Source organism: Rhea americana, unplaced genomic scaffold, assembly GCF_003343005.1.
Source record: "Rhea americana isolate MKP2758 unplaced genomic scaffold, rheAme1 scaffold_267, whole genome shotgun sequence".
In the NCBI taxonomy this organism is placed as follows: domain Eukaryota; kingdom Metazoa; phylum Chordata; class Aves; order Rheiformes; family Rheidae; genus Rhea; species Rhea americana.
The window spans coordinates 93,575-110,119 of record NW_028186387.1 but is presented as its reverse complement, the minus strand read 5'-3'; the positions used below and the strand labels follow the sequence as shown (position 1 = coordinate 110,119).

The 16,545-nt window shown below is 37.2% G+C and overlaps 1 protein-coding gene across 1 annotated transcript in view; it reads left to right on the top strand.

Moving 5' to 3' along the window:
• Positions 1-281: 281 nt before the first annotated feature.
• Positions 282-16,545, top strand: part of LOC146594231 (atrial natriuretic peptide receptor 1-like) — a 33,678-nt gene continuing 17,414 nt past the window's right edge. The window contains 10 exon segments of the mRNA XM_085307886.1: positions 282-296; positions 2,806-2,902; positions 5,626-5,758; positions 8,267-8,390; positions 10,027-10,131; positions 10,752-10,854; positions 12,355-12,423; positions 12,426-12,499; positions 14,459-14,531; positions 16,053-16,194. Of these exon segments, the coding sequence (XP_085164012.1) occupies positions 2,887-2,902; positions 5,626-5,758; positions 8,267-8,390; positions 10,027-10,131; positions 10,752-10,854; positions 12,355-12,423; positions 12,426-12,499; positions 14,459-14,531; positions 16,053-16,194 (839 nt within the window). The 5' untranslated portion in view covers positions 282-296; positions 2,806-2,886.

Genomic DNA, 16,545 nt, shown 5'->3' with positions numbered 1-16,545 from the left:
AAGAGTGTATCTACTTTATTACTCTCAAAGCTCTCACTCTTTTTACCATGGTGCATGTACTTACATTGCAAAATAGCCCTCATTGCTTTCCTGTTTAAATTTTCAGGGATTAAACACTTAGGTGATAATGTGTTTCCTAAATAGCTAGGATGGATTTTTAAATCAAATAAACACCATTCGTTCCAGTCCGTCCATATTTATTTCACAATTTGTAGATGGTTGTGGATSGTTGCTCTCCATGCAGATGGCTGCTCTCCACAAGGTCTGAATGTGGTGATAGACAAGTAGCTATAAAGGTAATACGTGATCTGTACAGTCCTTGAACCACTGTATCAATGTCATGCAAATGTTTAATAGACTTGTTAAAGAAAATAGGAAAATAGGATCAGTTTGGTAATCTGCTGGCTGCAGTAGTATCTAACAAGCTGTAATCCTTAGCTTTTCTGCCAGGAAATTCTTCATCAAGCACGAAATATCCCAAAACAAATTACTGCTAAAGCCTCTCYAGATGTTGATATATAGAGAGTTCTCGTAGGCAGATAGTTATTGCCAAAAATGTTACGCATGGCATTTTCTCTGTTCTCTTTCTTCCACTTAGTCAGGTTGAAAATACTCTAAAGGCTTCTGTATACTAAAATCTGTGATTTAGGTGAAATATTCATAGTGAAACACAGGGATACTCAATAAAAATATAGTTTAGGATTTCATTATAAACACAGAATTCCAATCTGAAACTTTTTATACTTGCACTTTAATGAGTGAATTCCAACACATTTTCTAACTGACCTACAACCACTTTCAAGATGAASTGGGCACACATGATACCAAGTAATTTTTTCATGTACTTTAGATGCAATCAATCCACGCATTTTGACTAACTTTCCTAATGAGAATTTGGGCTGAACACCTGAATTYTTAAGAAGATACCAGGAAATACTTAGGGCAGTTTAACCGCAACCAAAGTTCAACACTGGTGATGGCTTCAGCAAACAGAAACAGTCCTAAGCACCTTCTTCTCTTTACTGTACCAGCACAGTTGGGCACAGGTCTGTTTCACTAGTGCAAGTAGCAAAGTGCTTCTTAGATAAGCTGTCATACCCACCCAGGAACAGAGAAATTGAAGTTGTAGGACCATAAAATAATTCAGGTTGAAGGGGACCTCAGGAGGTCACCTAGTCCAAGCTCTGCTTTTATAGTTTGCCTTACATAGGTGACTGTTTTTGTCGCCCTGGAGCTACAAATCTCTCTGCACTCTCAGGCCCAGCTATTTTTCTATGTTTTTCCCACAGCACTGATTCATCAGTAATCTCAGACACTCCAAGACAGTTTTCCTGCAGGCAYCAGATGTTGCCTTAGGGCTAGAAGCAACAGGACGGTGAAGTAAAATCCTCCATTGCTTTTCCAGCTTTGAACTGACATGGTCACACACTCTGCCTTCAGCAATCTCAGAATGGGGCTGCCCCTAAAACTGCTGTTGCTTTTTCAGAGGTTTTCTGCAGAGGTGCAGGGGGAAATTCTACTCTGCCCACGGAAGATACTGCAGAACAGAGGAAAGGGGGAAGGAGGTGGAACAGCTGCAGCAGCTGGAGTTGCGAGGATCAGCTTGCCTAGCAACACCCTTTTTTAGGAAGAGACACCTAATTCAGGCACAACAGCAACATCAGAAGCAGCTCTGACACTTGCTGAGCTTGATGTGTGTTAGGGAACATGAGCGCTGTCAAAACACCTGCCCTTAGGCTCCGAAGCTTCCTCAGTTTTTTGGTAGGTAAACTACATAGCTTCTCTTACCAGAACTTTTTCCTGTRGACTGTGTATACCTAAAGTTGTGTTCATGGCTTGTTGCAGTGAGATAGCCACCGTGCAAATACTGAATGTTCCTAATATAATTTATTTTACTAATATAGAAAATAAGAGTACTAGTAGAATACATTGGAAAAATCAATTCTATCCTTCTAACTTATTCCATGAATACAGGAATAAGTAACTGCATAATCTATTAGATGATTCTTCTTCAATWATATATAGAAAAATAGTATCAGATTATATTAAAGGACCTATTATCTTTTACTAGTTGTTCAACAAGACTAGAATGAGTTACAATAATATATTCCGTTCTATTTATATACATGTATGTATATATATAGCCTAGAGTACATATTTTATTTTATGATTTACATACATATATGTATGAAATAATGTATAATATATACAGGTATAATGTGTATTATGTTACTTTGCAGTTCAATCCATATGTTATTATGAGGCTACATTCTCCTGTAATAAGCATATGTGATCTTAATATGATCTATAATTATATATCATGTTATAACATTTGCATGATTAACAGACACATTGTGTTATTAAAAATATAATAAAAAGCAGCTCTTTGAAAGAATTCAGATGCAAACAATTAAAAAAAAATGAGCAGTTTGTAGAGGGGGATGACATTTTAAAAGCACAYTCACAAACTGTTTAAATCAAATGTCTCTCTGTAGAAAAACCTAGGATCCTCTGCTCTCTGTAGAGGGACCTCTCTGCGAGGGAAGAATTAGCTGAGTCGCCTTACTGTTTCATGGCTTATTTCTGGATAGACCAAAATAATCTAGTGACCCATTTGTACACTGCTAGGAAGCGGTCTTTTTTTGCTCCAGAAGTCTGAGGAAACAAAGAAAAATAAGCCAGGTTCTGTTTCTGTGTTTAGTTTATCTTTTTAAGAAGAGCTACAAACTTTGTGGATGGGATTTAACCTTCCTCTGTCCCCATACTTTATTCTATGGGCTTATTCATATACTTTTTTTCTGGCAGGTAATATTAGTGGAGGGGTGGCATGATCTGGATAACAAAGACTACGATTGTTGGCCCCTGGAAAAACCAGATGAGTATAACATGCTAGATTGTGGAGGTAAGTGAGTCCCGAAGTCACTCAGGGAAGAACATCTCAAGCGTGGAGAAGGGCTGAGAACCTGAAATGGAGAAACTCAAGCTAATACTTAACTCCTAACAAATGCTGTGTGTGGCAGAAGGCATCTGAGTCAGTGACAACCTCTCTTTCTAGAGGAGTAAGTGAAAGGAAATGGCCAAAACATATTCCTGAGCAATTGCTTATCAAGTGTTCATTGGTTCCAAACAAAAAGTAATAGCAACAACTGAATCCCTTTCCCCACAAGAAATTGAAATCATTGTGTACAACATCGGGCATTTTATTTCTTATTAGAAAACCAAAAGCATTTTAACCCACGTAAAGCAGACTGATAGTTCTGCATTACAGTAAAGCTTACAGAGTTATTGCTGAAATTTTGCAGTGTCAGTTTAGAAGTGAACTGTGTATTAACCCCCAGTCAGTAAGTAAAATTACCATATCTACTTTTTATGCTTTTCCTCCTTGATCAAAATTATGTTCTATATGTACTTAAAATAATCTTAGGTTTTTAACTACTTATTCTTGCCAGTTTCAAAAGTAAATTTGCAGAAACAGAATGATCAAAAACAGAAGAATTTTTTTTATATGGAAAACTCATGATTTGAGATTGAAAAATAATTAAGGGGTAATTGAAGTACTATAAATTCCATTTAAGTGTAAGAAAAAAGCTTTTATACTATAAGAGTAATTGAACACTGGAACAGTTTGCCCAGAGTGATTATGAATTCTCCATCCCTGAAGATATTTAAAACCTGAGCAACCTGCTCTGTATCACCCTTCTTTGAGCAAGGATGTAGACCAGGCATCCTCAGCTGTTCTGTGATTCTGTGACTCTGTAACCAGGAAATAAGGGGTTAATAACTGATGTAAAAGAACAATTTTGTATACATTGGAAAAGATCAGACCAGACCCAAAATTTTCCAATATGGCTTAGGGTAAAAACAAGAACACTTGAGAAACTCTTATATTAATAAAAAACTCTGGGAAAAATACTGCTATGCCATGCTCTGAGCTCAGTATGATAGTTAAACACTCTTAAAGTTCAAATTGAAGAGTGAATTTCAAAGACTRTCTAGATGATTATCAGCTAAGTCTTTTATCCCCGTGTGAATTTACTATTACTTTAACATTAAAACAACTATTTATCAAACAGATGACTTGTTTAAAGYTATTCTTGCTAATAAATCAAAGTGTGAACTGAGTACAAAGGAAACCAATATGAGTAGGTTGCTTAATTAATATATGCCCTTTGCAATCAATTTTATAATGAACTCCAAGCTTTATCCTGCCTTTCTTTGTGATAATTCCTTGCCAGCTTCTGGGCATTGTTAAAAGCAAAGCATGAGGCAAATGCTGTTGTAGATTTAACTTGCAAACCAAGATCTTCAAAGCATTTAGAYGTGTGAGTATCTAGCACTGAAAGAAGGGATTTGTTTATTTTTGTGAGACTTTTAGAGAGAAGGCRTATTGTTCTAGAAAGTAATTCAACTGAGATTTATGCTGGCCTTATACCTTTTTTCYCTCACGCTGTCTGAAGATCAAGCCTCTCTAACATTTTTAGTGAAAATCTTACTAGAACTCTGTGTAAATCTTTATGTTGCTATGTCTCTCAAAATATCAGCATTTACAATCATTGTTTATTTTGCAAGAGAGCTGTGAAATCTCCAAGTTATTTTACAATTAGTTTCTTTATATCTGAAAGGGAGTTATGTTTGAGTGAAAAAATAACAGCTTACTTCACTAACAATAAAAGCGAAGTATATATTAACACAAACAAATTTAGAGTAGTAAAAGAGTTTATAATTTGCAACAATAACTACAAAAAAAGACTTCTTGAAAGGCAAATTTACCCATCCTCTACAGAAGAAGGGATTTAAAACTTCCTGCCAAACTGAGAGCTACACATGGGCATGATGTGAGTGGCTGGACATGACAAGGATAAAATCTGCATTCAAAAGTATGGAAAGAGGTGGGTGAACTGAGTGGAAGAATTTTGATGATGCCTTTTGAGAATATGGATTGAAAACCTTTTCCCAGCTCTAAATATACTTCATTCCTAGCATTGAAGTGAGTAATATGGCGGCCCAGRGACAAAAAAAAAAAAAAAAAAAAAAARRGGGGGGGGTAAATTAATTGTCCCAGTAAGTGTTAAAAGGGAAAATTACAGATTTTTGTGAGCAGCAGCCCTCCCACTATCCTCTGTTCCAGCTGCGATACTATTTTGTAAAATTATAAAATTCTTTCCTAAAAAGGCCTTCTCGTGAGATTATGGGTATGGACTTGCTTCCATGTGTACTGATGTTGTCTCTTCTTCCATAATGAGGTATGCCCCCACAGTGAAAGCACCCAAAAATGAAGAGTAATGTTTATTCTCTGATCTGGAAATAAAGCAAGTGTATCAGCACAAGAAGCACTGAATTATAGTAGGAGTAAAGTTGTTACAAATAAAATGACTTGGTTCTTGATCACAATTCTCCAACTGCTTTGTCTTCTTTAAGTAAATGTCAGAATTGTTCTCTTAATGAGCGTTTATATTTGTCTATACTGCCACTAAAATGGACAACTATTTTTGACTCGGAAAAAACAATAGGAACAACAGTTGAAAATTACACTTTCCTTTCACTTCATTCCCTACTACATAGGAAGTTCTACAGCTGTATGCAACAGTAAAGTGGAAAACGATGTCAATCTGGTATTGTTCCTAGGCTTGGAAATGGCATGGATCCAAAGGCCTCCAGAAAAAGCTGTGCGTGGGGAGTTCTTCAGCGTGACCTATACAGTCTTTGCTTCTGAYGGCTTTTATCAATATGCTGTGCAAAACGGAATCCTTTCTCACAGGTATGATCTCCTGTAAAAAACGTTTGCRTGAGTCAATGGGTATTCTGTATATACAGAGGTTTTCTGTAACATAACTGGAACACACACCCKGGGGCTTCTCATTAATTCCGTATATCTCTTAAAAACTCTTCTAATTCTTTGTTATGGTATTTCTCCCTCTGCAATAATTTTTTCTCACAGCTGCTACCGTGGTAYGTTCTCCTGCATGGTGAAGGATAATGCATGCCATCCTGTATCTATATTACTGTCTCAGTGCACCTCTAAACATATTGTTTTTTTCTCTTTTCTACCCCCAAAAAATTTTCAACAGAAGTTCTTGCACAATGGATCCCAAAATAAGCGTGTCCTGTACCTGTTTTAATTGTAAGTGTATAAAGCACACAACATGAGTATAAAAAAAGACTAGACTCAGCCCTGAATCCATGGAATTCAATGATGAAATTCTTTTGATACGTGCCATTGAAATCAGCCCAAATGTGTATATATCTACTCAGAGACTGTGCTAGTAAATGTAGACAGTAAAAATTAAGTAAAGAATATTTGTGTGTGTAACTCCACTTCTCTAAAAAGCTAATGCTCCCTAATCTTACACTGTGGCCTGTATAGAGCAGCACTCCATGCACATAAAGCCGTTTCCAGGATTGAGTCTGTAGCCTTATTTCCCCACTTTCTATGCTCTATTGGCTAATGTAAGAAGATGTTTATGGGAAGACTCCCATTTCATAGAAAAACGTCCTCTGCCAGTCTTAGTGTYCAATGTTACTTAGTGTAAAAACTTTATCTGCAAAGATTTTCTTGAATATTGAAAGATGACTTACAAATCTATTTGTAATGGCAAAATGTCAGTGTTATATTTTGATCATTTGAGTGCTATGGTTACACTGTTTTGTAAAATTTGTTTTTCACATTTTCCATATTTTCTCAATAGTGGTAGTTCCAAGAACTTGACTATAAAACTGTTTTTTCTCACTGCCTGCGAATAAATCTGTTGCTCTTGTCTTTCCAAGGAGACCCACTCCCTTAAATCAATAAGGAACTTCCAAAACTTCTTGTCTTTGTATACTTACTTACATATATTGCACAGAGAGAGAGATGACAAACACTAAAAAGAAAGGCATCAATGATGCAGTTTTTCAGAGGGATCAAATTTGCACCTTATTTTAAGTACAAGATTATATGGCTGGCTCTCAAGCTTACAGTGGCTGAGCCAAATATGACTGTAGTTGGCAAGTCATTAAATTGGCTTCAGCAGAATTGGATGAGTTCCTAATAAAGATGTTGAAGTGAAAGAAAGCTGCAGAATGTAGGGTGAATTTTAAAAGCAACCATGAAGAGAAATGCTTGAWGAAACTAGGTACCAACTTCCTTAAACATTTTCTTTTGAACAYCATTTCAGCTAAGAGACCGATAGATATTAACATCTAATCTGCTTGGATGTCTGAGGATTTACAAATTTGCCTATCCGAGTTATCAAACATGTCTGTACTTTTGTAAATCCAGCCCTGAATACGACCTGTGTCAGTTTGATCCCTYATGTTTGTGTTTATACGTCACAAAGTAGTCTTCTTTCTTAACTTTATTAATTATTAACTAGTTTGCATTTCTTGTAGTAAAAATAAAATAACTCRTGGGGTTTTTTGCATTGCTTTGAATACAGAGAGTATACAAATATGCAAGTACATAACATTCAAACCAGACCTAATGACTAAGCCTGGCAACACTTAGAGAGAAAAACATGTTTGGAGAAAATGATTTCAAGTGCTTCAAATCTTTCTCATCAGGTTGATAGAAAACATGCAGATAATTGTTCAGCTGAAAGTGGAACTCAGTAGACAGAGTGGCACAYTTACATGTAGCTGCACTCATCTTTTTGTGATGAACTTCTACAAGCCCTACCTCTTTTTGCAGAACAGTCTATTCACAATGTCCAATTTAAAAATATATATATATTTGATTTATCAATCATATCTGATACTATTGTCCAAAATAGTAATTATCCTTGGCTGTTTGGATTGTGGAGCAAAGACTGAAGCTRAGTAGTATGTATGAATCACATACATTAATGAATGTATACACAGGAAAACACTGAGAATGAAAGTAGCCAGGAACACATATTTCTGCTAGTGGAAGTACAGTAACGCAATGGTATGTGCTTCTGTGCCAGATGTAGCACTGCCAGGTTGCCCCATCTGGTGGTGCAGTCAGGATGRAGAGATAAGCGGGGGCTGGCAGCTGCTTGGGGCATAGTATCTGCCAGAACTCCCTGCTGCATAGCAGCAGATGGTGGTCCAGTTGACAGCAGCATTCACTGCTCTGGGATGCCCTCAACCAAAAGTAAAACAAAAGAAAAAGAATTTCTGAAACAACATWTCTCTTACTGCATGTGTCTGTGCTGCTAATTTTTCTGTGTGGGATAAAGATCAGCTCTCATATACTTCTTAAAATTTTGAGGAAGGAAGAATGAATTTATTTTTTTTCYCTTTCTTTCTTACTCTGCTGCTCGGCTAGCAATGCTACCGCTGCAAGGGAATTCTGCGAGGAGCAGGAGTGCCCTGCCAACTGGAAAGATGCAAGTGAGGAAAACTGCTGTGTCCATCATGCCAACATTCACTCCTGTCCTTTAGCCTTCATGGTTAGTATGAGACAATGAGTTTGTGTGCTCTTTTCTTGCTACTGGATGAGATAGTGCAATAGCCAAGTTCAGCTTCGTGAAGTTTTTCTGCAGTTGAACAGAACAGAACAGAGCATTTGAGGTTGGAAGAGACCTTTAAAATCATATAYTTCAAACCCTCTGCTCAAGCAGGGTCACCTGCAGCAGGTTGTCCAGATAACTTCTGAAGATTTCCAAGGATGGAGACTTTACAACCTCTCTAGGCAAGCAGTTCCAGTGCTCTTCAACCTCACAGTAGTTTTTCCTCATGTCCAGACGGACTTCTCTGTGTTTCAGCATTTGCCCATTCCCTCTTGTCCTGTCCCTGGACTCCACAGAGAAGAKTCTAGCCCCATCCTCTTTATATCCACTCTTCAGATGTTTATACACATTTATAAAATTCTCCCTCAGCCTTCTCTTCCACTGGCTGAGCAGGCCCAGCCCTCTCAGCCTTCCTGCTAAGAGAGATGCTCCAGTCTCTTTATCATCCTCCTGGCCCATTGTTGGACTCGGTCCAGTAGCTCCATGTCTCTCTTGTGCTGGGAAGTACAGAGTTGGACATTGCACACCAGACATGGCAGGATCACCTCCCTCCACCTGCTGGCAATGTTTTGCCAGTGCACCCATTGGCCTCCTTTGCCACAAAGGCACGTTACTTGTTCAYGGTCGGCTTGTTGTCCACCTGACCACAGGTCCTTCTCTGGAGCGCCGCATTGTCCAGCTTCATTTTAAAATTTCAAATATTTCAATTCCTGCTTGCAGGAGTCAAGCTATACAGATTGTCTCTCATATAGCAAGAATGTCAGAGGAATATCGTTGCATAAGATTGAACTTGTATTTCAAAGTAAGCTTTTTCCTTACATCAGCTTTCTGTTTGTTTTGGAGTTTGGGGTTTTTTTTACAGTGTCATCACTTCTGAAGCATTTTCTTTTGGTAACTTGAACTTCATTCCTTTTATTTTGGTCTGTAAAGTGGAAAATACTGTCAAACTTTTGATTTGAGAGAAATGCCTGAAGGAATAGCCGAAGTTAGGAGACAAACTTAATCTCTTCAGATGAACAAAACAATGCTCTGGCATCCTCATATAGCCATAATAATCCTCTATGACTGCAGTTGCTTAGAAGTTTACATCTTAGTAGGTTTAATGAAAAATGCTCTGCAAACAGGCATTGACACAGAAGAGGTGGCTTGCTTACTTGTTACATAAAAAGGAAAAGTTTCCATAGCAGAAGTCAAGCTGCAATAAGACCCCTTTAGAAAAACACAAAATATGGAATATAATTCAATGTCTGGTTATCATACAGTAAATCTTGAATAAGTGTATTATCTTCATAGAATTACTCTATATAAAATTTGGGACCATATTTTGGCTCGTGTTCTGTAAACAACAATGAGATTTGTAAGATTTTTTAGTTCAATGTAAGCGCAACTCCTTTTTTCTTACTGTTTTTTATTTTATTTTATCACAGAACAGTACTGTTTGTGTTTCAGCATTTTAATGGAATTGTTATATCATTTTGTTGCTGTTACAGAACACAAATTTAATGAAGTAGAAGAAAGGGAGCTAGGATTTTCATTGTGTCGTTGTTTAGCAAAATAACCAATTTGCTTAATAAAGGGTAGAGGAGGAATATGTGGTCCATGGATTCCAGATGATGGCCAGATATTCACCCACACCTTGTCTACAGCTGGTAAAATGAGTCAAAGAAACTGGACTGCCAAGGTAAGGTACAGTTATTGTGTACAGAGCTTTACAGTAATTTTTTCAGATCTTTCTTCTGACTAGTTTCATGCAGTTCATGTGCACGGTTCACTCATCATTGTTTGTTTTAGTGTCACATAYGTGTAAGTGATGCATATGGCTGAATATTATCAATTCCCAATAGATCAAACTTGGAAGCAATTGGTTTTCACACTACCAGTCCATAGGCAGCTAGTAGAAAGAATGGGAATAGGATGGAATAAAATATGTCCATTTAATACCAACAACACTGATATCTTGCACTACTGACTGCATTATACTACAGGTTGACACAATGATTAAGGGTTTTCTACTAAGCAGAAGTAACAAGAAAGCAACTGTGACTTTATGCATGGGCTGGTAGCCTTGCCTGATGAAAGGAAAACGTGCTAGCGAGGGAGGAAATCAGACCTGCCCTTACCGCAAGACTCAGCTTTCTTGCTCTTATTTATCTCCCTAGGCAAGCTCCCTGCCATTCCTGGTTCTGGAAAAAAGCAGTCTTTCTGTTGCAAGACGTCACAACCGCATGACTGTTGTTGTAAGGTCATAGTGTACGYATATGAAATTTTTGATGCTTCCTTCTTTGTTTACTTGTTTGGCAGGTTGTTTTGGTTCACGTGGGTGTGACTTCTCTCATTGCACACATCAGAGTTGGGAGAATGCAGGTTGCTCTGGAAGCAAAAACCACAGTCCTTCCTGCAGTAGGTACGACCCAGAATGAAGGTGTGAGGTTATCACTTATTGACTGCAAATCTAAATGTTTTTATCAATATCATGCTTRGATACTAAAAGAAAACGTGACTCCTACCCCCCTTTACAGTTGAATATATAACAGGACTCTTTCTAAAATTCTTCTTTCCTATTTCTGGTCATCTGAAAACATGATCTTCTCCTTACCTGTGTATGAAAATAGAGCAGGAAGAGGCCACTCTTGTTGAATAGGTAAAGTCAAATTCCACAGCTAAYAGCTTCAGGCACTGCAAGGCTCATTCAGTTGTGATGGGGATGTGGAAAAATTCTTTAGGCTTGTATGTTACAGTGATAAATACTCTTCATCTGAGGGAAAGAACACCAGACTCAAATGTGCTGGTAAATTAGAAATCGAGCTCAGCATTATTGCTTACATTAACTTTCAATTGCTCCCAAAGCCATTAGTGATTTGTTCACTTTAGTAAAGCTATGTATAGGTAAACTGAAATAGTAACAATTCCTTAACAAYGTAAAACTAAAAAAATCTATTAGGTAGATAGAATCTATTCTATCATCACATTATCTACTSTTCTGGCTGTTTGTGAATGTATTTCTCAATGTTACAAAAAAGCAAACAAGTAAAGCAATCCCCAAAGTGAATGAAAGTATTAATAAATTCTGGGTGAATTTACTGTTAAATTTAAGACAGCTGCAGCTCAGTTTTCCATCAAAGTTTGAATTTACCAAAAAAGAGATTTGCAGCTCCAGCCCTGAGGTAGAGAATCCCAGTATTATAATAAAATCAGAAGAACTAAGAAGAGTTATTGTTAGTTGTGGATTTTGTTTTGTTGAGATTTTTTTCCCAAAGATAAGTAGTGACAGAATAATCCCATCAGCTTTTCTCAGGAGGCTGAAGCACAGCGTGCTATTAGCTTAGGTGCAGAAGTRAAACTGATACACCATTCAAGAAATGGAAGTTGGAGTTTTGACCTCCAGAGCTTTTTTAAAAAACCTTATCTAATGTTGCTGATAATTTTCATGAGATTTTGGAGGGGAAAAAAAATCCTTGAAGGATAGGTTGTAAGGATTCATTCTGTGGGAACTCATTCACAGTACCCAGAGTCTTCTGTGGCTGCTGAGGAAAAGTTACCTACTTTTAAGGGCCCTAAGGGCTAGATTAAGCACACAGAATAAAAGATAATCTTTGCCTTAAGGAATTTTGAGTCTCAGAAAGGCAGGTGGATAATRGGATGCAGAGTAATAATAAAGTGGTACTATGCACAAAATCATTTAAAAGTTCTTACGTCCTGAGTGGTTTTGTCTAATTGAGGAGACCTTGTATCACTTCGAAGTTCAAATAATTCTTTCAGAGTCTGAGGTACTGTCTCTGGATTCGTTCTAGTACTTCAAGGTTTCTGCAGCTCAAAGATTATGTGTTTGTATCTGAATTCAGCCTTGAGGTTAGAGGAATTTGCCTTAAAACATCCTTATATGTGTGCTTCCTTTTCTAATCAGTCTGTGGAGACAGCTTCTGTGAGGAAGAGGAAGGCTGCTCCACCTGCCCAGCTGATTGTGGGGAATGCCCCTGTCTGCTGATGCCAGGATAGCAATTGCCTTACCAACATGTCTAGTCTGCGTTAGCTTCATTTTGACTCTCATGGTAAGAATTCTTTCTCTCCTCTTATTTCCTATCTCTCGCTTTCATTACTTGGTTATGTAGACTGCAGCTTGCTGTAAGTACAGGGATGGATCTTCTGCACCCAGAGACTGTGTGCTACAGAAGGAAGTAGACGGAAGAGAGCAGAAAAAACTTTTTGGCTTCTTTATGAGGAGAGACTATTGAATCAGGAATTTTCATCCTGAAAGAGAGAAGAATCAACAAGAACATAACAGAGGGATATGTAATGGTAAAGAAAAGGYCGTTGTTAACACTCATCACAGCCTAAGAACCATTGGTACCCAGTAAAGTTATTAGGCAGCAATTTTAAAACAAAGGAGAGTTCTTCTCCCTCAGAGTAAAAGCGTACTGCGAAATCAGTTTCTCCAGAATTTTGTGGRGGTCGAAAGTATACAAGAATTCGAAAAGGAATTAGATAACTTCATAAATGGAATAGATCCACCAGAAGCCATTAAATCTAACACTTCAAATACAGTTTCTGATGGAAAACATTCTGCTTAGGATGTTTTTAACGCATTGGTACCTGTACAATGAAAAGAACCAATGCTAAGATATTCTTTCTTTTTAATGTTTTTATAGGCTTATTTTCTCAGTATAAGCAAAAGCACAGCAGTTTTGTTCCATTAAAAATGCTCAATTTTGCTCTAGCACTTGTCAGTTATTATAATAGAATCCCAAAGGAAAAACAAAAAGGGGCATGAGCAGAGAGGAATGTATAAATATAGGAGAAGTACTTTTGCATCCCTTGGAATGGAAATGTCTGTATAAAGATAGGATAGCATGTTATTATGGCTTACTATTTCACAGTGTTTCGGGGAAATAGGATCTATACTCTTGATATGTCCACATCTGGAAAAAAATACATTTCTGAATGTCATGGCAAGCACTTAGCAGGTGAATATTTGCAGATGTAGAGTCACTATATTGAGAATGTACAAAATAGATGGCTTATTCAGGGCTTCGCTTATAAATCCTGCAAATTGATGGGCTTTGTTACCTCAGAAACAGCTTCTGTTTCTGTCTGAGTTCAGACAAGATTTAGTGTAGTATTTCACTAGACAATAGTTGGCATTTTACAAAAAGCAAATGGAATTTCTTCCACGGATTTACTGAAAGGTCTTGTAACAAAACTTACCTACTCTTGCTAATATTTTTCTGTAGATTTTGATATTTTTTTAGATAAATTTTCTTGTATTCCTGTGTAATCTTTCCTTCTAGTAAATTCTACAATAGCGTCTTTTTTTTAAAAGGCAAGTAAAAAATATAGAAAAGATTTTTTTAATTCAGTTCTGTAATTCATAGCATGTAAGAAGAACTGTCTAGCATATGTAATGCATTCTTTAATCAYGCAGGTAGGGGAGAGGATTCCACTGCTCTTAGTGGCTCTCTCAAGCCCAGAGGTCATTTCTAGCTAATATGACTTTGTTTGCCTACACATTTGCAAGATAATAATGTAGCTATCTTTTCTCAGAAACACTTTGAAATTAGTGAAAGGATTTCATTTTGATTCAGTGGGTCTGTATAAGTCATAAATCAGTCAAATATTCCTTATGCCACAGTATTTTATATAAGACTGCCTCGTTTGTGCATCAATATGCCATATACTGCTTCTTTTCTTAGGGTCAGGAGTGTAATGTGCTCCTGTTGTGCATTTATATAGCAAAGGACATTTCCATGATATGAGATGATGCGAAACACTCATTAATGTCTGGGCTGAGATCTAAATGTACTGCATAAAAAACACTAAGAAGAATGGAAAGAATTTATAGTGAATGAAAAATGTTATATATGATCAGATTATAGAATATAGAATTTTTAGGATAGTTTGTATTAGAACAGATTTTGATCAGATGCCTTTGATAGTTGAAAAACTCATCTCTGTTTTAATTCCTTCAAAGTCAGTAAGATTGCATCAAGAATAAATTTTAATTATTTTTGTAGTGGTTTCAGTATCAGAAACAGAAGATGTTTTGGGATGAAAGCTGGATTATAGACTTCACCTCCATCAAACAAGGTTAGTAATTTGTCACTTTGATACCATTATCAGTGTTATTAATTTTTCTGTGAAATAATCTCACTCATACATATGTATTCATGTTATAAAGGTCTGACGAAAGATGCATTGATTTGAAAAGTGAGTATCTAAAATAATCATTACTGTAACCTCTGTGAACTGATCACTGGCATATTTGTTTATTGAAACTTCCATTTTCAAAGTTATTTTAAATAGTTGCCTTATTATTTCTAGTGATAYGCCAATTTAAAAAAAATGAAGGCCCAGCACAAAACACACAGATGACCTCTGGACCCGGACAAAATAAACTGCAATTGCTTCAGTGTACATAACTTTCTGTATAATTTTCAGCTGGTACTAAAAGAAACAATAGCAAGACACAGAGGGAAGGAAATTAGAAGTATGAACAAAAAATATCACAATAAAAACTAATTTGAAAAATTCAAGATGAAAAGAAGTTTACTTGGGGAAGAGCCTGGAAAGCAGCAATACTGTTTAAGGCCTAGGAGTAATAGTGAATAGCAACTTGAAGTAATAAGGAATGATAAAGTCATGAATTTGGTGACAATGCGTCTCTTCTAGGTATAACTACCTAGAGATACTCGTGGTAGCTGAAAATGAACGGCTGTCTAAATGGAAAAACATCAGCAATACTGCAACCAGGCTATGTAGCCTGTGCTGTGAAAAACTGTTTTTTCAAGATAACTCACTTTCTGGTGCATTGCACCATATAGATGTACTCTTATTCTCAGACCTATCTCAGGAATCTCTAGTGTATTCCTGGGTGGAATGTTGTAGAAAGGCTCCAAATGTCAATGTAATTTTTAACTGCACAGATAATACTACAGTGTGGGAACATGGCAGGCCTGGTTCAGTGTGAGATGCTGAACTCCCTCTGTAACACTATATTTGATACTGATACCAAGGAAAGTTGAGAGGTTTGAGCAACACTTAGAACAACAGATCCAATTTAGGGGTTAATTTGAGATAGTAAAATGATGGGTTCATTAAATCTGCTTCCAAATGCATTTTGTTAACTCGAGCTGGTCAAGCAATATTAAAAAAAAAATACTTTGAGATCACCGATCTTTTTTCATCTGACTGTACTGTTGCTCTTCCTCCTGGTGTCATAATCACTTCCCACGACACTGTACTTTACAGTTTTCTAGGAGCTCCAAATAGACTTGTTAAAATATGGCACAGAGCTTGCTCTTCTTCCCTGGGTTTTGTCCTCTGCCTCAAAGTAGCAGCAAGAGCTGATCATCCTGAGAGCAGAAAAAAATTGCATTAAATCCTAAGGTTTAGCGTGAGAGGTCTCCAGCARCGCATCATCCCTGGAGCTTTGTTACCTTTTGCATAGTAGTCACATTCCAGGCAATGCCCTTCTGTCRTAAGTATTAACAAGGCCAGTCCTAAATGACAAGATTTGCACACTGCCCTGTATGTGTTTGCCTCGGGAGTCTCTATTTTTGCAGTAAATTGCATCTTCAGGTGTCCCTCCTTATCTCACGTCCCATTGAGATCACACAGGATGGACAGCAACAGGAAGCATGATGAGTGTCCTCCCTGCACCTAGTGACTCCAGTGTCAGCTGTGTTACTGCTCCGAGCACAGCAGCTGCTAATGTGCCCAGGAATCAGTACTTCACACAGACCGGGAGATAGTAAGCCAATATAGCACTTATTTTCTGTATTACTATACTGTAGTTTCACTTTAGTTGATGTTGTTTACCACATTATTATTAGCAAGTAGTATAAAAGCTTGCATTTTTCTTGTTAGGCCAAATCCAGTACAGTAAGTACGGTCAGTATACTGGCTGTGGGATGTGTTCACGTGCCAAGCTACTGGTTTTGGTTACTGTTTCTCTTTTTCTCTTTAGGACTTTTTAAAAGTGTGGGACTGCACAATTTATCTTGCATCTGCTAATGTATGACCCCCAGTGTTCAAATGTATTTGGGCCCTAGGTTTTGATATAACCCTTTTTCCAAAATGCAGGTAGAACACAGCTAGGTGC